Raw genomic sequence first — 24,429 nt, forward strand, 5'->3', positions numbered from 1 at the left:
ATGAGATCCGCCAAATTTCCACTGATGTCCTTACGGTTCTGGTGGCACTCCGAAACGGCACTTTTTCGGTACAGGGTGTGGGTCACCGGTCCGTCGATGCCAGCCTTCTGGAATATTGAACTCAATGCCCTTGACATCTGGCTCGACTCCACATTATCCCCCCCCCCCCCCCCATGAGAGGAAAAATTTGTCACTGCCCTCAGCGGACTCTTTGACAGGCAGTTTTGAACGCATTTCTGTTAGGAAAATGTTAAGATGGTTGTAGAGGTGATTGGTCAAGACAATCTGAGCTGGCCCATGGGTATCTACAGTTTTGTGCTGTAAAACACGCACTACATGTCTGTCGTCTTCAGATCTGGCCCTTTGAAACTCCTGAACAGTCATATATGCCACGACTCCTGCTCTGTTTGCATTATCAATCATGACACCAGCGTGTACTTTGCTTGGGTGATCTCAGCATGATGAGCTCCACTGAGCTCTCCCAAAATGATGACGGCATCTCGCACAGCCTGGCTTCTTCCAAAGTCATTGACTTTGTCCGGTGTTATGAGAGCACTAACATCTTCTTCCATTTTCTCCCACCTGCGCCGTGTGGTTTCACGCTTATACGAGGCGGACCAATTCTTTAACTTTTCTCGTAGGCTTATGACGTCATCTTTCTCAAATTCGACTCCACTTGGTTTCTCTCCTAGCAAAAATGAGCAGTAGTGCTGCAAGCTCATCAGGTACGATTTAATCGTTGTAGGGTGATATTTCTTTTCGGCATACTGTCGAAGGAAAACATCTCGAACCAGTTTGCGGTCAAGTAATGAATGAAGACAACTCCCCTCACCTATTACGGACAAAACCTTTTTCATTTGAGCCACATGTTGCTTGGCAGTTTTTGCGTCTTTTTTCTCACAGTCTGGAGAAACAAGCCAGTCTTCAAATTCTTGCAAAGTCTCTTGTACTAGACTTGAGGGTTCATCCGTATCAACACTGCTTCCTGGTTTTACAACGTCGCCTGTGCCAGACACATTAGGATCACTCTTCTGGAGATCGTCAGGATCATTGTCTTCAAGATCTTGTTGACTTGATTCTGACTTGCATAGAGATGAACGGTCCATATGGTAGTCCATATCCATTTCGTTTTCTCTTTTTGCCTTCATTCAGTGAAATATGTGGTCATTCTTCATAGACACGACTTTAGCGAGCGACATACACTTTTTGAACTTTGGTTCATCGTTACTTAGCTTGTGTACTTGGTGAAGGTGCTGAGGAAGTCTCTCAGATACTGTTGTGCAGCCTGGAATGGGGCATACTTTCTTCTTCCGGGATGGTTTCTTGCAGTTCTTGGGTTTGGAATCGCCTATGGTTTTCCGTGGCTTCTTGTTTCCAGCATAAGCAGTTTCTTGACTAGAAAAGGTATACTTCTTCCGTAATTTAAATCTGCATGTGGCTGTTTTTGCAACCTGTTTGGACCAGTTGTGTACGTTTCTCAGATGTCTGGGAAGATGACGAACAACACTGTTGCAATAGGGCAAGGGGCACCTCTTCTTCTCTTCTTGACCTTCATCGTCACTCCCTGCATCCTCTTCACTCCTTCTCTCGACTTTCGTTTTGTTGCGCTCTTCTTCAATTTCGTTTTTAAACACCTCACTTTGGTCACTTTCATCCTGCACTTCTATTTGCGCTTCGTTCTCGTCTTGGGTGCTGCTAAAACCATCTTTGTCGTGATCTTCATTATCACTATCAGACACTTCAAACCCAGAGTAGATTGCTGCCTGGGTTCCGGTCCATTTCCATCTGAGATTAAACGCTCTTTCTCTCCGCTAAGGACCAACAACATGATAGACGTTAATACACCAAATTCCCTTTAAACTAATAGAATTATGGTATTGTCACTAACGCAGTAGGAAGTTTGGAAAAAAATTCTGGCCGGGACTCTCTACGTAGTTACTACGTAACACGCAACATTGCATTTTGCAAAAACCCAGAGCAGTAATAATAAAAGCAAAGGGGCCAACAACTAGTCTACATTTGCCTTAAATCCTCAAATTAGCGCCCAGGGCGCTTATTTTGAACTTAGAAGAAAACGCGTGGCACTTTTTCGAGGGAGGCGCTTAATCAAGGGGCCACTTATTGAATTTTTCCAAATCGTGGTCATATATGATCGTTTTTTTCTTGTAATATATGTATGTGTCAGTCCCTCAGAAGTCTCAGAAGGCTCCTGTCTCTCTTGAAAAACTACGAAATATAACCCCTTTAGCCGGTCTAGACCTGCTGAACAAGGTTGGTTGAGCTTCAGGCATTGGAGATCAACTGGTCGTCACTACCATCCGTTGCGACGGTCAATGTGCAGTAGTTCACTTGCTTGTGATTGAACAAGACCAAAACTATACATCCTTTGTTGTCTCAGCACTCGTCCATCAATCAGGGGGAAGGGAGGGGCGCTTATTCAACGGGAGGCGCTTATTTTAAATTTTGCCCGATAGGAGGGGCACTTATCCGAAGGGGGCGCTTATTTGAGGGGAGGCGCTAATTCGCAGAATTATGTTATATGGATGTGGTCCCCTCCCCTTTTTGACTTTTTTTTTTTTAATATTGATGCTCACATTTTAGGCTTAATCGAATAAAGTATTGAATACAATAGCTTTTGCAAGCAAGAAGAGTGTTAGGCATATGTCACAAAACATGATTTTATACTTAAGGTCATTCCACTGAAATAGAACCTGCACTGAGATTTTTGTGAAACTTTGCCTATTGATTGTTTATATTATAGGAACTTAAATTTTGAAATAAAAATGAAGGGTCCCCATGTTCTTCTAGGAGCAGCAGCACCTTGTTTATACCCATATAAATCCTTATAATAGCACCATGATTGTAGTCACGATTGCTTGCTAAATTCACGTTTCCGACGATTGCTTTTTGTTCTATCCTGAGAATTGGTCCATATTTATTTTACACAGAGAAATTTATTTCTCAATTCAAAACAACAGAAAAAAATGATAGGTCACCATACTCGTTTGCGAGAAAATGACGATTTACCTATATGGCGAGGTCCAGCTGTAAAGAAAAAGCCGCCACTTTTTAATGCGCGCGCGCTAATCACGCGTGAAATTATGCGCAGTAGGGATGCACAATGCAATACTGGGGAATGACCTTAACCGGCCAGCAGAACGTTCTTAACGGGCTAATTATTCTCACTGCATTTTCCAGTTCTTCAAGAAGAATTTCTTACAAATGACTGTTATACTGAAACGAACTAATATGACCGGACTTAATATTTCTTGGTGCAGTTACATCTTTTGTTTTGATTTGGTGGATAATATGTGCTTAGGACGTAAGAGGCAGAGATAGTAAATGTTAGTGACAGAAGTCATCCCATGGAGTCAGTCACATAGACAAAGTTACCTAACCTTACCGATTGAGCTCATTATATTTGGCCAGGGTCTAGGGTTATGTTATAACCACAAAATCAATGTTGATAAAGGTCAAGGAACATTTGCCCTTTGAGCCATGTTGATACAATTCGGTAAGGTCTGTGTCAATCAGAATGTCAGCATTACTGCGATATGTATAAATATGCAATTTAAAATTCTTGCTTATTTCAGAGCTATTTAAACATTGAATAATTCATACATTTATTTTTTCTCTATTCATAATCCTATTAAACATCAATTTGACAGACAACACCGAACCTGCAAATAATTTTTGTTTGGTAAGGGAGCCAAGCACTTGTCAGACAGGCCCCGGCCAGTTTTGACAAGACAAGAGGGCATTCTGGTAAAACAAACAAATCAGTAGTTTGACGATAATGTTAAGGAGAGTGGCACATCTTACTTCTGGTCTACAACTGCTTTCCTTGAGGCTCGTTTAAAGAGCCACAGGTAGTTCAAATTGCTCTGTCAAATTGACAATCAAATTGAATGATGTTTGTTCAAACTGCTCTGCAGTCAATAATGGCAATGCAACTCAGTCTTCCGTGCCTTTCGTACAAGAATATGTGTTTGCTATACTAATTTAGTGGCAGTGGGAGTGATATGTATACTAATTATGTTGTCTACAGGATCCTGGCTATGTTTATTGATCATGTGCACCGGTGCACAAATGAACACTCATGACAGCATTTATGAAAATGTACCTTTACCATGATTATATAACATATATGCTGTTTAAAGCTAGGCAAAAGGCTTAATGATATGTAAAATATACATGTCTTAACAGATATAAACTTATATGTGTGGTCATAGCTATTGTGTCTGATTCTACAAAAGATTGAAATAAGAGTGAAAATCTGTGCAATTTTTTTCACACCAATCCTTTTTCACTATATGCTCCATTGGACTTTATTTGCTGAACATTGTTATATTAGATCCTGTCTGTCTCACTCTAAAATGCATACCACATTTATCTGCCCATTTGTTATTTGCTGTTTAGGTGTAAAAGCAAGTGGCCTTAAAGATTATTTTGGGGCTTAAAACATCTTAAAGAAATGTCTGTTAATCATTGCACATGGGTAAAAGAAAGCTCTTACCCTTTTGGCTGCATCATGGTCACCTCGTCGCAGAGCTGCTGCTTCTGCAGACTTTAAAGCATTCAATCTTGCATTCACACTGAATCTGTCCATTCCGCGGTGCAGTTAAATGGTCACCTAAACAGAAAGAGAATTTACATGGAACTTAAATATGGCAGAGCTCTCAAATCTCATACGCTATCATGACTATCATGCTGAAACAATTATTTCCCAAGCTGCATTAAAATGTTTGGATTCAATCAGTCTTTGGACAAATATCTCAACTCGAGAATGGCAGATGACTTCAACTAAATTTAAAATACTCACAACATAACCTCGACACAATTCATGAAAATACATTCCGATACTTACAGACCTTCGATGCCCAACCGAAGTAAACAACCGTTCATAATAAGCATCCCTTTCTAAGAAACCACTTTACCTGAACTATGAAAAGTAAATTTGGTTCGTCGATCGGGCAATAAACAGAGCCATGTCAGAGATAATTCAACACAATAACAATGTGCGATGATCACAAACAAAAGACGACCTGTTCACCTCTGACATGGCTGATTTGAATATATATCTCAACTGGAAAGTCTGTTAGCGTTTAATGCTTGCAAATATGTACAAGAATTGACAAGATGGTCTATGTTATGCACAAAAACACGATGGATTGTAGACCTACCTTCCCTTCCTGTCGGCCATCTATTGTCGGAAAACTGTGACAAAACAAGATTTGTTCCCAACCTCCTCTCCCTTTCGTGGAAGGCTACCACGTGTCAGGTCCGAAACGTTCAGGGTGCATTTCTCTGGACGAATCCGAGATCGGATTTTTGATCCAAGATCACACGAATTCGTTACTACCACAGAAAAAAAAAAAATTCCAAAAATGGATTTTTCCCTTGACAACCCGAGTTTGCAGTTTGCGTGTTTCAATGTAGTTTTGAAAAGGTGGCAAGTTGTATTTGTTTTTGAAGAGTTCCCACCGTGGGTATGCAAGAAGATTGTACCTCAAAGCCCTCAGGATTATTGTTTCTACGCTGCGGTAAACGTGTCCAGTATTGCCATGAAAGTTAGAAGAGATCACGGTTTACTGTAATTCTTTTTTCTTTCAATAAAATTGCCAAAACGATCTTGAAACCGCATTGACAACTCGCAGTAAAAAAGCCATTCAAACAAATGATGCCGGCGTATACACGAGGGCGAGGGAAAATCGTTTTCATCATACCGGCTGAAGAAGGCAACTGAAAGCAGGCAAGTCCTCGTTTTATAAAATGTTCAAAACTACGAGCGAAAGATTTTAAATCGCGAAAATACAATGACATGGAGTGAAAAAGCCGTTCAAATGCCACTCGGCATCAGGTCAGTAGCTGGTATCTTTTTAGTTCTCTTCTTTCACCAGTAGAAGAGCACTACCATTGTCAAATGCTCATGTAGTTGGTAATTTTTTATGTCGAGTTTTCAGGTCGCCGATTCTCTATAAACTGAGCTTGAATGTTTGCGAGTTCTTCATCTTACAATTTTGTTTTCCTGCAGAATGTTGGGTTCTGAATACTAAAATTCGCTTTTGCTCTGATAGCTTCCATCATCCAAATCTATGCCTTTTTACGTCTAAGTTATGTTTTGTTTGCACGTTTACAGTTCAAAGTCAGCAAAAATCTAGAGTTTCTAGCAAGGATGTGAGCTATCTGTAAGCCAGTGACCGTATCGTGAAAAACTCGCCCCCGTAATTAGCCAATTAAATTACAGGATTAAGGATCCCGGAACGCTTGATATGCTTAAGAAAAATGAATTCTGCTGTTTTTCTGTTGGCATGCTTCCTCCAATCGTTAACTCGACACAGCGGTTAATTTACCTTTATCAATCATAAATAGCTTTCACTTGTTCGACGGATGCAGCACAAAAGTTCGTTTTGAAATTAATGACGCTCTAAGATAAGCTCACACTTCGCTAGACAGCCTTTTAGTCTCACCAAGAAGCAAAAACAATGTGCTGTGGGGAGATATTTCCGGATTATGTTATTTTGCGTTCTTTAATGTTCAGGACCCTATACAGATGTCTATAACATAAGATTTAAGGGCCCCAAAGTATGGAACTCAATTAGTGAAAATTTGAAAACCTTCTCTATTTCAAACTTCAGGGAATCAGTAAAAAGCGATCTAGTCAAAGATTATTGGTTACTTATGTTCTTGTTAGCAGTTGTGTTGTTTTCCAATTTACCTGTAAGTTAGTATTTTGTTCATTTCTGTCACCTTTCCCAAGTCTTTCTTTTATAGTTTAATATATAGCGTTTACTGGTTGCCATAGCTATTGTGTGCTCTTCTGATATTAATGTTTTGTATTCATATATAACTTTAACTATTTTAGACTTCCTTCATTGCAAAGAAATAGCGTTTTTCCTCTTTTTTTTCTTCTTCTTCTTGTGTGTGCATTTGTGCTTCACTTTTCTTGCCGACCTTTGTGTTATTTCTATTTAATGCTGATGTTAACTGGCTGCCTGGCTCCGCTAGCCCCTATGGTTATTCCAGGCAGCTAGTACTTTAAGTTTTACTTTTAATATTTACATTGAACATTGTAATTTTTCTTTAGCAAGAGTGAGTACAAATAAAGATTGATGATGATGATGATGATGATGATTATTGATTATTATCATTAAGGCATCATCTGGTCTCTATCATTTGGATAGAGACCAGATGACGACCAAAATGTCGATGAAGTAAGGGAAACCTAATGATAAAGCTTAGGCTCTACGAGTTATTTTTCCTTCCTTGTTAACCCAAGCGACCGAAAGAGATCATTCTAAAACTCACCGATCGCTAATGCATGAGATGACCAGGGGAAGATAGCTCTGAACAGAGCACATTCAGTATTACGACATTCCAAAATTTAATCATGCGCATGTTAACGGACAACTGGCATTATCCTTTGGTATAGTGTATGGGTTAAACCTTGAATTTAGGAGGTGGCCATTAGTTCTGCGTATTACTGAACTGTTCAAGAAACTAAGGTGCCCGTCGATTTTCTTTTTCGGTTCCAAAGGCACTCGGAAAGGCTGGTTTCCCACCCTGGTCAACTCATGCGCTAACGCTGGTCTATTTTACGCACGAAAAACGCAGCAGCTGCCTCTCTGTCTCTGGGATTACTGTGCAAGCTTTTTTCTTTTTTTGGGGGGGGGGGGGAGGAGGGGGGGACCGTGTTTTCAGTGATATCTTCCACAAGAACATAATTGGTGTTGAGGACTGTTTTATTGTCACGAGCAACCTTAACTAGCATAATCCCACAGACATTACCGCTTTGTCCATACCTCATGATACTGTATAGTAAAAAATGACGTTGTCTGGGGTTTTACTTCAGCTCAGAGAAATAAATGACTGTGTAGCAATAGAACGCTATAAGAGCAACATAAACCTAGTATTTGAAAGGAGAAAAGTATGGAATACAAACTGTTTCACAAAGAGTGAAGTGCATTAACACACCCAAAACAGGTATGTAGTTAATTCCTCCTCATAGAGGGTGAATATCTTTTCACAATAACTCCAACAGCTTTAAAGCCAATACCTTGGAATTGCTCAAGCAACAAGATCTATAAATGAAAAATACTTGGACCGTTGGATACGGAAATCGCGGCTATATGAGTTAGTTTCTCTCCTTGTCGCAATTTCTAGCGAATTGTATTAATTGTGGCACTTTAAGAACCCGGCTTAACAGCAAGACATGCCTGTAGAAAATTGATCGTCCTGTCAAAACTACACCAGCTACAAACCTGTGCTTTGCAGAAAATACTGCTTAGTGATTGGGCTATAAAGGCTGGTTTTCACTAGAGCATAAGCACAAGCACAAGCATAAGCATAAGCACAAGTGAAAACAGCCACGACATAAACATAAGCATAAGCAGAAACATAAGAAGAACGAACCCACTTATTTGTCTCGTGCAGTTTTCACTAGTAACGCGCTCGACATAAGCATAAGCATAAGCACAAGAAAAACGGAACTGTTCGTTTTTCTTGTGTTTATGCTTATGCTTATGTCGAGCGCGTTACTAGTGAAAACTGCACAAGACAAATGAGTGGGTTCGTTCTTCTTATGTTTCTGCTTATGCTTATGTTTATGTCGTGGCGGTTTTCACTTGTGCTTATGCTTATGCTTGTGCTTGTGCTTATGTTCTAGTGAAAACTAGCCTTAACATATCCAGGTTTCAATTTTTTTCCTTGAATGTAACGAGCAAAACTAGTCTTACGATTTTAAAATGTCAACTTTTGGCCTTTTTCTGAAACGGTAAACTTGAACGTAGATGAAAATTCATATCATTACAACCCGTCTTCTTGTAATCTCTACAAAACAGTATTTAAAATGTACGGGGGGGGGGGGAAGGGGAATATACCAGCATTCATTAGTCTCCCATTTATCCATTCATTGCTGGCAAAATTGGGTTTTACCCTTCTTTTCTGTTCGATACCCCGCGCCCTGGCACTTACGTACCATTTTCAATACAAAAACGTCTTTAAAATACAGAGGAATTATCCTGTGAAAGTGAAACTCCGTCCAAACATTCAATGTAGTTTGCTAGAGTCGCATGAAGTGTGCCATGGAAAAGCACAAAATTTTCTGCAAGTTTTTGTTGAGAGACAAAAATGTTACTGAAGTGCCACACTTTTCATCTAGAGAGAGAGAGAGAGAGAGAGAGAGAGAGAGAGAGAGAGAGAGAGAGAGAGAGAGAGAGAGAGAGAGAGAGAGAGAGAGGAATGGTTGTCTCGGGCAACCGAGAACATATAAATGGGACCTTTTAAAGGCGCGTAAAGTTGAAAGCCTTTCAACTTTACGCGCCTTTAAAAGGAGCTTTACGGAGCTTTACGGCGGTGTTACATGATGTAACACCGCCGTAAAGCTCCGTAAACCTACCGTGAAGCCTCCATTAAGGTGGCTTTTAAGTTGAAGCATTTGAAGTTCCCTAAAGTCCGAGTGTGTGCTGTAGTGTGCTTTAAATTGAAGTTGGATTGGAAGGTATGCACCAAACTAAATCGCTGCATTGATCGACACCGCACTAAGCTGTCTTCTTGTGAACTTTCCGCGCATCCACAACGACAAAATAAAACTAGAATTGTTACTGCACATGCAGGCGTCCCAAGTTTACGTCTCTAGAAAAGAGAAAAATTAATTCTCGGACACCTACGTATTTATTTATGAAGGACCATGAAAGCGTCACGTGTTGTGTGAGTTCAAGACGGAAAGAGCCCTGGTGATCGCGTTTGAACTGACGCGGAGTTAGGTTAGGCAGGGAACCATAAAGGACACCCAACGACCGTTTTCTCTCGAATGCTTTTAAACGCCGGTTTAGGTTATCTGGTGTACTTTCAAAGCTCTGTAGGTTAATTTTAGTTTGCGCCAAAAAAAAATTATCTGTTCGGTTATTCTAGAGGAGCTTGAGTATTCTCGAACTTATTAGGGCTTTTTGTCCATTTTCCGAAAACGTTAGGTCTTATCACTTTTCCCAAAATGATAGCTGACTTTTTTTCGGTAGCCAAAATGACATTTTTAACAATCCGAAAACAACACACATTAAATTTCTCATACCGCGAAAGTTCGAGGTCACAGGTGTGCCCCTGAACCGTTGAGAATGAACGAAATATCATCGATTTAGCGCGTTAAATATTCCGAAACATGAACATTCTACAAGTAAGATAAATACAACTAAGTCTGCCCTTGCATGTTCACTGTTTTTTTTTTGTTTTGTTTTTTGGTTATTTCTACCGTTTTGTGCTTTCATTGCCATCACTGTTATCCCAGTCCCTTTATAAGAGCATACAAACCTTGTGAGTGCCCGATCTCAAACAAGCAGGAATCAGTGGTCTTCATGTTAGGTACCAGGTTCTCTCGGTTCTCCCGCCATGTTTGGCAGTTCGTTGGAACTTGCATAGAACTCGAGCTCTGTTTTAGCGGCCCAAAATCCACTCTACCTTCGCTTCGTCACCGTGCACGGTTTCAAGGTAAAGTTTTCCGTTACCCAGAAGCTGAAGATAGGGATTACAGGCAACAACAACAACAGGTAAGCAAGTTTTGCATAAATTGAACGAGTAGAGTAAAGTAACGTCAAGATACGTATACATTTCGTTTTGCCTTTGGTTGTGAATGTGTTATTATCAAGGAGAAGTTACACTGCTTGTGGAATCGACTTTGGTGATGTTTACCTGCCGTGCATAAAGAGTTTTATTATCTGTTATTATCTGTTCTCGATAACTGAGTAAGAGCATGCAACATTTGTTACTGGCTTATATGCACCTTATGATTCCTTCTGATGCATGCTCTTGTAAGGTTATGTTGCCCTCTGATGTGAATGCTAGTAAGCTAAAATGTAATGTGACATCTCCAGCAGAGAGATTTCTCTTATGCTAGAGTGAGTATTCGGAAGTTACTCAAGTGTCTACAGTTGTACCTACATGCAAGTTACAATATGCTGTTATACACAACAGTACATGGACATTGCACCCACTGGTGCTGATAGTAAGTTAAATGTTGTGGAATTTTCTTTCACCAAAAAAAAAAAAACACTACAATATTTTATAAAGAGGTATACATTTACCACAAACTGTCATGAAAACTACACAGGACTTGAAAAAAAGAAAGAGTAACTTGCCCAGGCAGGAAAATCTACTTGTCTTGGACGACACAGTATAGTCAATCGATTATTTCATAACAATCAATAGAAATTAGTCAATGATATCAGAAATCAATAAAAGTATTCGTCATGAGTAATCGATTGTGATCAAATTTTCAATAAGCATTATCAATTTTGCTGATACTAGCTTATCTTTTAAGCAACATTTAATAACAAAGAAATGAATAAAAGATATAAAGTGAAATATGAAATCATGAATACAATTGCATAAAAACATAACATCGTATCTTGTAAACAGAATATTTTGCTGGCATACATGTATCGGGGACTATGTTTTGGGGGTCTTTGGTAGTGCCTTTGAAATCTACATGAAAAAGTTACAATCAAACATTGTGTTGAGGGACACAATTTTTCTACAGTTTATGTGAACTAACAACGAGAGACCAACTTTCAATTGATTCTGTAATGACTGATAAATTTGGTAAATTCAAATCAATGACTTGAAACTTCTCTAGCATGTGAGTTTGAATTTCTTTCAATTGATTGATAGCACTGATAACACTTACATTAATTTCAATTTATTGATTTATATCAATTTATGGATCGATTTCAATCGATTGCCTTACCCTGGGATGACGAGACAGTACTTTAGAGCCCTGTTACAGCTGTACATCTTACTTGTACAAAATTCGGCTCTTACCAAATACATGTAGGTTTCAGGTGTCATGCATCTGTTCATGCATCTGTAGCAGGGCAGGAAAAAAAATTGTAAGTCACTTGCCCAGTGGGCTAGTCAATTTCAGTTTTCACTTGCCCCCATTTAAATATTAGTTGCCAGTGTGGTGGCCAGTAAGGAAATCAGAGGACAAATGCGAATGAAGTACACTCGGATTCCTAACTAATTCTTGCTTTCAACCTAATAATTATCTAATCTTTAGGTCTTAAGTTTTGAAATGGAATGACTGGAAATTATCATTTATCAAGCTGGCATTTTTAGTCAGACTCACAAGACTACTGAGGCTACATTGTAATTTCACTTGCCCACTGGGCCACTGAACTTCTATTTTCACTTACCCAAGAGCAAAATTTACTTGGCTGAGGAAATCAGACCTAGGTTTTTTCCTGCCTTGAGTAGATCACAGATACCATCAAAATGCGGTAAAAACAAAAAATATTCACATAAACCATTACCAGAGTGTGTCACAGAATCTGTGAATTTTTCAGGCCTGTGTCACTGATGTTCTTACCACATTTTGATGTCTTCTGTGATCTATTACTGAACAGATGCATGACAACATAAAATCTATGTGCTTCGTAATACATAACAAAGAAACAAAAACAAACGTTTATGACATCATCTGTACCTTTGTCCACCAATAGAGCATAAGTGTGCGTAAGAAACAATCAAATCGTGCCTGCAAATAACTTGACTTATTATTTAAACATTGTTTGATAAGAGTTTGATTTATTGTGCATGAATATTACAATGTAGGAGATAGTGAATATTGAATATTTACTGCCACAGATTTTGAGTTTAGTTCTTCTACATCCTCTGACATTCAGTGCCTTCCAATCAGAGATGCAAATTTTTTGTCACACAGTAGCTACAGATGTAGATGTAAGATCTGTTTGATTGATGAATATTCAGGGCTCAAAATAATGGCCGGTCAATGGGCAATGTCTGGCCAGAATGGTGACTTGACCGGCCAAAAACTTCACTCGCCAGTCATGTTTACCAGTCATGTCATGTTGAGACGGTCACGTTGTTCATTCTTGAATAAACAGTCAAATCCCCAACTGTAAATCTGAGAGTTTTAAGCTCTTTTTTATTATGATCTCTTATGAAAACATACACCAATGCATACATGTATCTGTTCAAACTGCTAAAGACCATTTGCTTGTTGTTTTTCATGCGTTCAAGATCGATAGGAATGCCATTCGAGTGACTGGGGTTAAATCCGTTCAGAAAAATATTAAGCCAATTTTTAAACAGTCTAGCAGTGACTGGAACAAACAAACTATATTTGTGGGTTTAATTTGGCTCACATTACGTGTACTTGATTTTTTCGTAAATATCTTGACCGGTCAGAAATGAGACGTGACCGAGCTAAAATTACTTTGGCCGGTCAACATGACCGGCTACAGTCCGATTTCAAAGGTCACAGTATAAATTGGAATGATAAGAAACAAAATAATAACTCCAGTGTAAAATTCGCTGATTGATATCATACACAGAATTTGCTGATTCATACTCAGACATAACTTATCTTATTTAACGAAATGTTTTATGTTACTTGTAGGATGAAGTAAAATTGAGAGTGGTCAATACATGCATACTCCTTGGCGTTGATGCTTGATCAGGAAAAAAATCAGCCACTGAGAAGTCTACAGTACTTATGACTCTATAAGGGGTCCAAGGCCCATTTCTTGAAGGCCCTGGAAACTTTTCGGGCCCACAAAGCCATCGTTAATTGAGCTGTGTCTAAAAACTAAGAGCTGTATATGCCTGAAACTTCTTGTGTGAAGGAAACCTCTGTTCATATTGAGAATAAGCGAATAAAACAGCTCTGTAAGCATAAGGTTTCAGATTTTGGTATGGCTTTCTGGGTGCGAAAACTTTTTGGGACCTTCGAGAAATGGGCCCCTGGTGCATTACAGTCTAACATGGTGACCTTCAACACTTTCTGGCATAAATTCAACCACTTTAAACATTATTTTTAATGCTTTGAAGTATCACCTACACTGTACCTGTGTTAGTGAATTAGCATTAAATTTAAATATCTTAGATTGCTAGGTTGATACTTATTGTTCAATACAGCAGCTATAAGATTTCATCATAAAAAGCAAAGGCTATGTTTACATACATGTAGTACCAGAACAATAATTTATTAACTTATGATGTGTTATGGGAACTATGGTACTAGATAGGCCTTGCAATTTCAACAGGCCCCTATGAATTTTTTTTTTACTGTACAGTTTTTTTTTATCACAAAAAGAAAAAGTAAAATTTTGAATATTGTTTACAGTGAATGTTTTGTCAGGGGTCCAAAATGTTTGTACTGTTTGGATTCTGTACAGTTTTGGAAAAAGAAGGAAACTGTGACTTTGTAAACATAGCCTAAAAGATGTCAGAAGCCTTGTTTTATGTTATGCAATGTAGTATTCCTTTGGCATGAATGTTTTTATGATGAATTGAAAATGTCAATCTCTATCTTGTGGTAAATGTTTTTTCTCCCTATTTTCTGTTATTTCAAAAGAACAATTCACTCTATGAAAAAAGTTGATCAATACTTCACACTTACATTGCAGTAATTTTCATAATAAGGTAAAGGTAAAGTCTGCATACGAGCCACGTGGCCCAACAGACTGGAGCTTATCCCGCTTTCTGTAGGAGGAAGCGACTAGGACTATTTCTACTCCCCCTGGATGAGATGCCAGTCCATTGCAGGGTTACCCCACCATTAAATTCGCTGGTACTCACTTATACACCTGGGTGGAGAGGCACTGAGAGTAAAGTGTGTTGCCCAACAACACAACAGAATGTACCCGCCTAGGGCTTGAACCCAGACCGCTCGATCAGGAGTTGAGCGCAATACATGTAACTACGAGGCCATCGTGCCTCCCACATTTTTTATAATTATTATTAAGGCTAATTTAATCCTACATTAATTACTTAGTAAGAAAAAACAGTTTATTCATTCATTTTATGACAAAGGTATTATCATTATGTTACATTTGACTTTGTGAATTTAGTATATATTTAAGACAGGTATCCATTCGCAAACAATTTTAATTTAGTAATACACCTCAATTGCAAACTTTTTACTAGTTGTAGCTGACAACAGTATAGTTCTTAATCATGTTATTATTTATGAATTAAATAGAGCTGAATATGACATGGTTTCGCACAATCTTGAAAAGGTCTTGAATTTTAGTAGTCTTCTTGAAAAGTGTTTGAATTCGGTTAAAGGAGCTCAGTCATGGTATTTTAAAATATTTTGGCCATGCACAAAATTACATTTAAGTCGTGTTGTTATGGATACAAACAAAAGAAAACATGTTTTATTTGTTGCAATGTTTACATTGTAAACCTTATTCATGGCATATAAAAACTATTTGAATTTTACTGAGTTTGTTCTGATTGCAGTAAATTTCTGATTCTGTATAAATTTGCATATTTTCTACTGTTATAATTAAGGTCAACAGATTTGATTAAAATAAAACAGTACATTCCATGCATCTTTCTTCAAGTTATTATTTACAAGTTATTTATCGTACAGGGTTTCTGCCTCCCTTTTTCAATTTACATGTTATTTACAGGCTCCCTTTTTCCATTTACAGGTTATTTACAGGCTCCCTTTTTCCATTTACATGTTATTTACAGGCTCCCTTTTTCAATTTACAGGTTATTTGCAGGCTCCCTTTTTCAATTTACAGGTTATTTACAGGCTCCCTTTTTCGATTTACATGTTATTTGCAGGCTCCCGTTTTCAATTTACAGGTTATTTACAGGCTTCCCTTTTCAATTTACATGTTATTTACAGGTTCCCTTTTTCGATTTCCATGTTATTTACAGGCTCTCTTTTTTCAATTACATGCTATTTACAGGCTCCCTTTTTCGATTTCCATGTTATTTACAGGCTCCCTTTTTCGATTTCCATGTTATTTACAGGCTCCCTTTTTCGATTTACATGTTATTTACAGGCTCCCTTTTTCGATTTACATGTTATTTACAGGCTCCCTCTTTCGAGTTACATGTTACTTATAGGCTTCCTTTTTCGATTTACATGTACTTTATGGGCTCCTTTTTTGATTTCCATGTTATTTACAGACTCCCTTTTTCAATTTACACGTTAGTTACAGGCTCCCTTTTTCGATTTACATGTTATTTACAGCCTCCCTTTTTTGATTTACACGTTATTTACATGCTCCTGTCTTCATTTTCCATGTTATTTACAGCCTCCCTTTTTTTATTTACATGTTGTTTACAGCCTCCCCTTTTTTATTTACATGTTATTTACAGGATTATGGCAGCCTTCCTGTATTAAATTTACATGTTATTTACGGGTTTCCAGGTTGAATCACAAGAAATTTACAGGCTATTTACAGTATTTGCAGGAACAGTTTACATGTTATTTACATGATCTTAGCCCTTTGCTTTGAAACAATACAGTGTTTTCTTCATCATTTACATGTTTCACTTGAAATATTTACATGTTTTTTACATGAAACCTCCAAAACATGTAAAAGAGGAAAAATCATGTAAATTATTCTTTACAGTCTCTTTTTGATTACTTACATGTTAATTAAATGTTATTTACATACTCTGTAACAGTGCATGTTAGGAAACATTGAAACCACGTCCCACGAGACCAGTAAGGTGCCAGTTATAAAGGGGCCGCTTGTATTTAGATCTTCTATTTTGTTAAGCAGATCGGTGGTGTCCTTAATAAACGATGGTAATTTTCGGGCAAGTGGTTGTAAATAGAATTCTGTAAAGGCCGATAACAAGATGTAATAAGTCTGAGCGGGTTGCCCGTTTTGTGCGTTTTATATTTCAAAGGCAGCTCCTGGTCTCGCTTCTTTATTTTGTTGCTAATTTGCCCTTACAGGCTCCAAAGGCCTCGTTTTGGGATTTTGTTACAATTGATGTTCTCATTTATATGTAGGGGAGGGTTTTACTTTTTCCAATGCTTGCCGCGTTGCCTCTTCGGTATTTTATTTGTTTTAGCCAGTTTGGTCTTTTAGTTTTTAGTTTTTATCTCTCAGACTCTGCCGATTATTTTCATAATAGTTTGTTCTTGACTTATTCAATATTTTTGCGCTTTGTTGATTTTGTTTTTTGTTCTTTGTTAATTAACACCACTCTTTGCTCTTTCACGTGATTTTGTACTTTTATTAATTGTCACTTGTAATTACGTAATCACTAGCACCTTAATCTTATTTAAAGCTCGTTTTTATTCAAAAGTTATAAAAACTGAAGAAGGTCTGACCGAAACGTTTTTTATTAAATTTTGTAATCTTTTTTTACGTCAGAAGTTGCCCGTCCTCACAACTTTTAAACTTTCTACGTTCATTTATGCTGCGAGGTTTGGACTGGGATTCTTTACTGATCCTCATAATTTTTTAACTTTCTATATATATATATATATATATATATATATATATATATATATATATGTATATATATATATGTATATATGTATGTATATATATGTATATATGTATGTATATATATATGTATATATGTATGTATATATATATGTATATATGTATGTATATATGTATATATGTATGTATATATATATGTATATATGTATGTATATATATGTATATATGTATATGTATATATGTATATATATATGTCTGAATTTATGAAAACCGTGTTAAAGACTTTGCACCAAAATAGCGGGCATGTTTTTGAAAAAACGGTCAGAAAATGTACATAAATATGGCCATGTCGCACCGAGAGTGCTATCTACCTCGTGTACTCTTAATAGAGTCCATACCATGCCTATACAAGCCTTTAAAGTCGCTGCAAAATGAGTCGAACGAGCCAAACAAAACTAAATTAGAGCTTAAATTGATCATTTGGTTCGCCGCGGCACTAATTTAGACAGGCTTAACCTCTGCGATTTCACCTAAATGACCTCACTATGTCTTTACTGTGGGTTAAATTAGCCAGTCACGCTAACAAGAGCATGGTAAGCAGTGGAATCGGTTATTTACCTCTATATTTCAGCCAAAAAGTAGCCGTTACGTGACATTTCATTTCAATATCTGACCGGATTCGCAAAAACATAGCCATAGAATTTGACTTGTCACTGATAATCTAACTTGCTACAATTCTGTCCTAGAGCTAGCTTTCCACGAGGCTTATCGTAGCTCAAATAACAGCAAATAACTCTCCTGTATGCCTTTTGAAGCCAGGAAGACTAAATTCACCGTCTTTTCGTTGAATCATGAATTGTACAATTTAATTAAGAGTGCTTTTAACATGAAATTGGAGTCTAAATCAACACGAACGTACAGATATCAAAACCGCGGCGGAGAGCTAATCTATCGCTTTCTAAAGGCCTGCATCGTCCTAAATGGACTGAACAAGAGCTTCCTACATCGAGAATCGATTGAACTTCAGACAAACTAGGCCATAGTTAGCAGTAAGCGAACACTCAACATGTTGTCGTTACGTCAATTATCGCCCGGAAGCCACGCAAATAAATTTCTTCCGCGCTAGCGAATCACAGACAGTTCTGATACTTAGCTAAGCCGAGAACGCCTAAAATTGATAAAACAAGGAAATTCTACTCACGATCAGCGCTTGAACTCATGTTCTTCTCTCTCCTCGTGGCCATGTTTTGCTCGCAAATAGCAATGTCCCGGATGTACTTCAATTTTGTCGAGCGCGGAATGGCACATCCAGATTTCAACAGATTTTTTTTCTAAGTCTTTAGCTACATCAAAGTTCAAAGCAAATGACGCCAACAGCAGCTAGAAATGTCTAGTCCATTGCACGTCTAAGCCCTAAATTGATGTGGCGAAAGATTTTTGCTGTCTAAAGCAAGCACAACATTATCGCCACAGGGCAAACGGCCTTCTGTTACGGGACTAAATGTGACCCGTACAGTTTACACATGTCCTCAGGCCCGCCTCAGGTACGATAATGGACGACGCTTACTAGCAAATCGTTAGACTTGGGCCTTCATTGGACTTAATGATGTCCTCGGGCAGACTTCCTTTAGACAGCAAATACAGAACGCTAATCGGTCGCTCCTTGTCAGAGTCACCGCGCGAACTGAATTCAGACGAATGTAGCCTGGGCCAAACTTAACGCAAATTAAAAAGGGGGTGGGTTGATAAATAATGAAAAAAAAAAAACCCTAAATAAATGAAGCATGCGGCAAGGAGTTTCTACATTTCATGCTAGGTAAGATTTACAAGTTGCTGTCATAGCGAAAGCAGAGAAAAACAAACAAACAAACAAACAAATGAAAAAAAAAAAACAAATAAACTGAAAAAACACGATTCAGTTTTTGACATCGTTTTCATAAATCCAGCGACCGCCTAAAATGTCAAGCTTAGGTGGTCGTTAACGCGAGGTGGTCAGTTACGAGAGCTTAGACCATATTGGGTCACGATTTTGCCTCATTAGGGTGAGGTAACTGCAGACACTTACCCTATGTTTTAAATGCATGCGGTACTTGCCATTGATAAATTCCGTCTCTTTTACAACCCAGTAATGTGAGAAAGCTATAACACCTTATTATCCAATTGTCGCTCAATTATTTGTCAAGTGGTGGCTTACGGGAGATTAAAAACAAAAGAAAATTTCAAACTTTCAGTTCTAAAAGTGGTCGCGGTCGCTTACAAGAGGTTCCAAATAGTGTGATTTGGCTTGTAAAATTTTGTTATTTTGGAAAAGTGGTCGCTAAGGAGAGCTGGACGCTTAAGAGAGGTGGTCGCAAGCAGAGAGACCAAAAATAATGACTGTCGGCGTTAAAATGGGTATAGATTAAACTGCCTTGAAATGAAAACTAATTGCTGCCTATTTAAAAAAGCTTTTCAAAATACAGGAGAATGGCGTTTCCCTGTTTTCATTTGAGAGATATTGATGTTTTTGTATTACGCAAATTACAAAAGTGAGGACGTCATCAGTGTGCAACTGAAACGGTAAAATAACAAATAATCTCTAGAAATATTCGGGCAGTGTTCTTCGGACTTGGCACGAGAAATGTCCATCACAAAAGAAACAAAATGACACCTGTTGTGTTGTTTCCATGACAACAGTTTTGTTCGCTGGTCCTGAAATTCCTATTTTTTTTTTGTCTTAAGCAAGGATCATGTACTACCAGCAATCAAATGAGGAGAGTTAAGACATAATGGGAACCATATATGTTCCGAGAAGGACCTTCTGTCTTACTTTAAAGGGTTGCAAAAAGGGATATTTGGTTTTTGACAGAAAGAAACTGGAGCCAAGAGAATTGCCACAGCAACGAGACCACGGATGTTTTTTGTTTCTTTTGTGATGTTTATTTCTGGTGCCAAGTTTGAAGGACACCGCTCCGTGTAATATAGCCAGATATATTTTCTATTCAATATTTTACCGTTTAGTTGCACAACTGATGACGTCATCACTCTCCTACTTGACATAATACGAAAACGTCAATATCTCTAAAACGACAAAAGATATTCCAAACAGGAAAACGCCGTTCTTATGTGTTTTGAAAATTAAGCCTTTCAAATAAGCACCGATAAATTTTCAGTTCATAAGCACTTCCATGCAATTAAAAATGCGAACTTAATTTAACTGTCAAACCGCGGATGTTTCCTTAAGCACAGCTCTACAATGTTTAGGCACAATATTCCAACATTAATTGACGGTTTGCCAAACAGGAAAATTTTCCTAAAACACATTTGAAAAAAAAAGGCGGGGAGGGGGGGGGGGGGGGGGGAGGGAAATCGAAAACCGGAACTTGTTGAAACGTCAAATGGAGCCCAAACCAGTTACAGACCGAGCCCTTTATATATTTTGGCTATCAGATAATTGTATAGATTTCAAATATCAACTACTAGCTAAACCGCATACGGACGCTCTAGTAAACTTCACGTCGAATTAACTATAAGTGGGCTGTGTTCCACTAAAAGAAATAAAAGAAAACTAAAGATGAGAGAGAAATAAATGACATTTACACCAAATTTGAATAATAATTTAAGATTAGGTCATTCTGATAAACGGTCACCTGCCAAGTCTTTGTTAGAGTGGAAACACTTCCTCGGTCAGAGAAAAATGAAAACCTTTACAACAGGTTAAATAAGCCAAAACAAGGGTGTTGATGTCACCTATTTTTATCGAGATATTGCCAAAACAGGGACCTATATTGGTTAGTAACACGAAGAGTTCTTTAATTTAGGTTGTTGGAAATATAAATAAAAAAAAAAACAAACAAAAAAAAAATTATCTTCTCAATAAGTAGAGTAGAAATAAAAATACGTTTCTTCTTTTGTTATTGTCTTTGTTTGGTTTTGTTTTGTATGTTTGTTTTTCTTCTTTCTTTCTGTCTTTTTTTTTTTTTTTTTTTTTTCATCCATGGATTCGTATTTAACGGTCACTCTTAAGATGGCATAAATCGGGGTTTAAAACTTTTAAAGCTATAACGACCTGACAAGGAACTTTTCTCTTATCCTTTTTTTTTTTTTTTTTTGGTTTGTTTGTTTGTTGTATAAACATATATTATACCTCACGCTTTAAAGCCTCCACTCGTTTTCAAAGCGGTATTTGCACTTGCGTGCGACAACGGCCGTGAATTTCAATCAGTCATTTTTTCGTAATTCGCGACCCGTGACAAAGCTATTTTATATAGACAGGTAGTACACCTTATTTTGTTTTCTTTCTACCCACTGCTGTCATTATCAATAGAGCTTGCCGTAAGCTGCGGCCACAACCTTGCAATTATATTGAGATGAGTTATTGATGAATTATTGATGCTTGGTGTCAAGTTCCAGCAACGCGCTGAACACGAAAATTTCGCTATAAGGGAAGATTCAGTAGTTCCTGTGTTGAGGCATTACAGGGATTTGGAAGCCGCGTTTGACTTTCTGAGAAGTAAGCTATCCCAATGCTCGCTCTAGGCAATTGATATTCTAGATCTCAAGGCGCGCGTGTGTTAGGAAGATTGGCCTTTTACGTGTTCTTTACATGGCTATCGGCTATATTAATACTCTACTTCCTCTTTTTCAGGTAAATAATGTGAAAAAATCCTGACTCGCCCTCACTACAAGAAGCAATAAAACAGCGAGGACAGCTTCTTCGCTACAGACCCTGGATTCTTTTAAACGCAGGTTAACCCTTTGCATAATTACATATCACGAAAAAAAAAATGATGAACTTAACTGGAGATGAAAACCACACGACAATTCAGCAGTCGTTTTGCACGCCGGATCTTTACGCACCATATCAGAGGGGTATTATTTCGGCATTAAATATCCTTCTTTCCATCATTGCATTTTTTGGGAATTTGCTGATCATTGTTGCTCTTCAAAAGGTCTCCTCGCCTCAACCGCCATCAAGACTTCTGCTTGGCTGCCTTGCAATCACCGATCTCTGTGTGGGTCTTTTTGCTCAGCCTCTTTACGTTACATTTTTACTGTCTCCAGGATTTTCTAAAAATGCTCAATTTCTCAACATCCTTATTAAGGATACCATAAACACAATGTTTTGTGGCGTATCTTTGTTGACGCTAACTGCAATTAGCGTGGACAGACTCCTCGCTCTGAAGTTAAAAGTAAGATATCGACAGGTGGTAACTTTGAGTCGAGTAAGGATTTTTGTATTTTTTTCTTGCCTTTTTAGCATTACCACTGGAATAACATTCTTTTTGAACTATCGTCTTGCTCAAGGCCTCGGTAGCGCGGGACTTTTAATGTGTATAGTAATCTCGGTCATCTGCTACACCAAAATCTATTTTATTCTACGTCATCACCAAAACGCAGCTCAAGATCTCGTTCACCAGGGAAACGCAGCTCAAGGTTTCGTCCATCAGGGAAAACCAAACGGAGGAGGAATTCAAATGAATGTAGCTCTTCACAAGAAGACAGTATGCAGTGCATTGTGGATACAGATGACATTACTAGCTTGCTATCTTCCAACTGGGATAACATCCACTGTACCAGCTATAAATGGATTAGATACTCCATCCACCTGCCTTGCTACGTCTGTAGCATTAACCCTACTTTACTTTAACTCGTCTGTAAACCCAATTCTGTACTGCTGGAAGATGAGGGCAGTACGGCAAGCAGTGAAAGACACGATCAGACAGTTTTGGTGTTTTTCGAGTTGAGGTGCGTATTAAATACAAAGGTTTTTTCCTCAGATTAGGACCATGGGGAAAAAGTAGATCTTAGCAAGAGTTATTAGAATCCACAAAGAAAACTGGGGCCAGCCACGCATTTTTTTTTTTTTTACAGAAAATCAGCTATGAATCTCGAACAAATCTGCTCATGCTTTTTATAATAACAGAAGGAAAAGATATATATTTATTCGCAGATTTCCTTGGAATTCGTCTTTCATATAGAGATGTGAATATATTTTAAAGATCTTTAAAGTACTTGATAAATGGTAACATGTTAACATGCTACTTTGGTATGTTTCTAAAAACAAAATCGTCGCAACGGCGCTTTTAATTTAGCGACACTGAGAGCTCTCTTCTAGTTTAATACCATCTAAAATAGCCCTTCCACATAATCAGGAACTAATCAAGTGTTGAGTAAACTTGAATAGGCGCTAACGTAAAATTTCCTACGGATAACAATTAGTTCTTTTCTTGGAAGCCATTAACAGTTAGTGGTTAGCGAAAGGCCGCCATTCGGTATTCCCGGTTTTAGCACAGGTTCATTAAGGTCGCTGAATACTCTTTTTGGTACATATGCCTCATTCACAATTTTCTCTGAAACCCTTGATTCTTTGGTCGCCAAAAATGGCAACACGCAAGCTAATAACACAGGCTTCGGTTTTTCGATAATTTGCTAACGAATGTGCCTGCCATAGCATCATAAAGAAATATAAACCGACTTTTAAACTCGGTTTTCTTTATTTGGATGTGTTCGTCATTTGCATGCAACAAGCTTTTAACAATTTTCACAAGTTAACACTATTGGAACAATAGTTTAACGTTTATGTGAGATATTTTAGTTATCCCTTTTTAAAGAAAAACTGGAATTTTGAGAATTTTCTGCTCTTTTCCTAAAGTATTTTCTTGCCAAATTTCGTGAAATATGATTAGTGGTTCTTGAGAAACAGACGTATTTCCGAAAAAAGCTATTCCGCATTTAGTCTCATTTTTTGACTTACTACGCATGCGCTCCATTTAACTGGGTTCTTTTGGTAATAAATAAAAATCTGCAAATTGTTTGGTTCTTTGCTTTGTTACGTTTTCTAACACGACTTAAACCATCGACAGGTCTACTAGATCTTTTATGAAGAAAACTAGCTCAGATAGCGCGGGCATTAATAATCTCTTGCGTGATGCGCAGAACGTGCGAAAACCAACAAAAGTAGGCACCGTCCTTTTAAAAGGGACACAGAGAAAAGTCATATAAAATTATATAGTAGTCAAGAGAAACGAATTTCACAGGCCGATGCTGAATGGGATCCTACAAAACGGGAATGGATAAGATAGTTTAATTAATGAGCTTGTCCTAAAGGATAGGAATGAAAGGAAAAGAAGCACCTGTTTACTTTTGTTGAAATATCTGCAAGTTTTATAATAGATATGGTGCTCAGATGAACAAATAAATATAATGTCTGTAGATGAGGAAACAC

General features: G+C 37.8%; 2 protein-coding genes across 2 annotated transcripts; one reads left to right on the forward strand and one right to left on the reverse strand.

Annotated features, from left to right (window-relative positions):
* Positions 1–1,148: 1,148 nt before the first annotated feature.
* LOC145502115 (uncharacterized) lies at positions 1,149–7,223 on the reverse strand. The gene is made up of 2 exons (XM_081481395.1): positions 4,517–7,223; positions 1,149–1,811 (listed from the first exon to the last, which is right to left on the reverse strand). The coding sequence occupies exons 1-2, from the start codon at positions 4,607–4,609 to the stop codon at positions 1,149–1,151; spliced, it is 756 nt and encodes a 251-aa protein (XP_081337521.1). The 5' UTR covers positions 4,610–7,223.
* Positions 7,224–21,546: 14,323 nt separating this feature from the next.
* LOC145460258 (trace amine-associated receptor 9-like) lies at positions 21,547–23,266 on the forward strand. The gene is made up of 2 exons (XM_081445010.1): positions 21,547–21,714; positions 21,850–23,266. Exon 2 carries the CDS (start codon positions 21,989–21,991, stop codon positions 22,946–22,948), a length of 960 nt encoding a protein of 319 aa, XP_081301136.1. The 5' UTR covers positions 21,547–21,714; positions 21,850–21,988; the 3' UTR covers positions 22,949–23,266.
* The last annotated feature ends 1,163 nt before the right edge of the window (positions 23,267–24,429 follow it).

Source organism: Orbicella franksi, chromosome 11 (assembly GCF_964199315.1).
Source record: "Orbicella franksi chromosome 11, jaOrbFran1.1, whole genome shotgun sequence".
Lineage (NCBI taxonomy): Eukaryota > Metazoa > Cnidaria > Anthozoa > Scleractinia > Merulinidae > Orbicella > Orbicella franksi.

What these genes read in the sequence shown, in the direction of transcription:
- LOC145502115 (XM_081481395.1), bottom strand. Translation starts at nt 4,609, where the DNA reads ATGGACAGATTCAGTGTGAATGCAAGATTGAATGCTTTAAAGTCTGCA. An exon ending in ACCATGATGCAGCCAAAAGG is followed by an intron (nt 1,812 to 4,516) that starts GTAAGAGCTTTC and finishes GTTGGTCCTTAG; the next exon opens with CGGAGAGAAAGAGCGTTTAA.
- LOC145460258 (XM_081445010.1), top strand. Translation starts at nt 21,989, where the DNA reads ATGATGAACTTAACTGGAGATGAAAACCACACGACAATTCAGCAGTCG.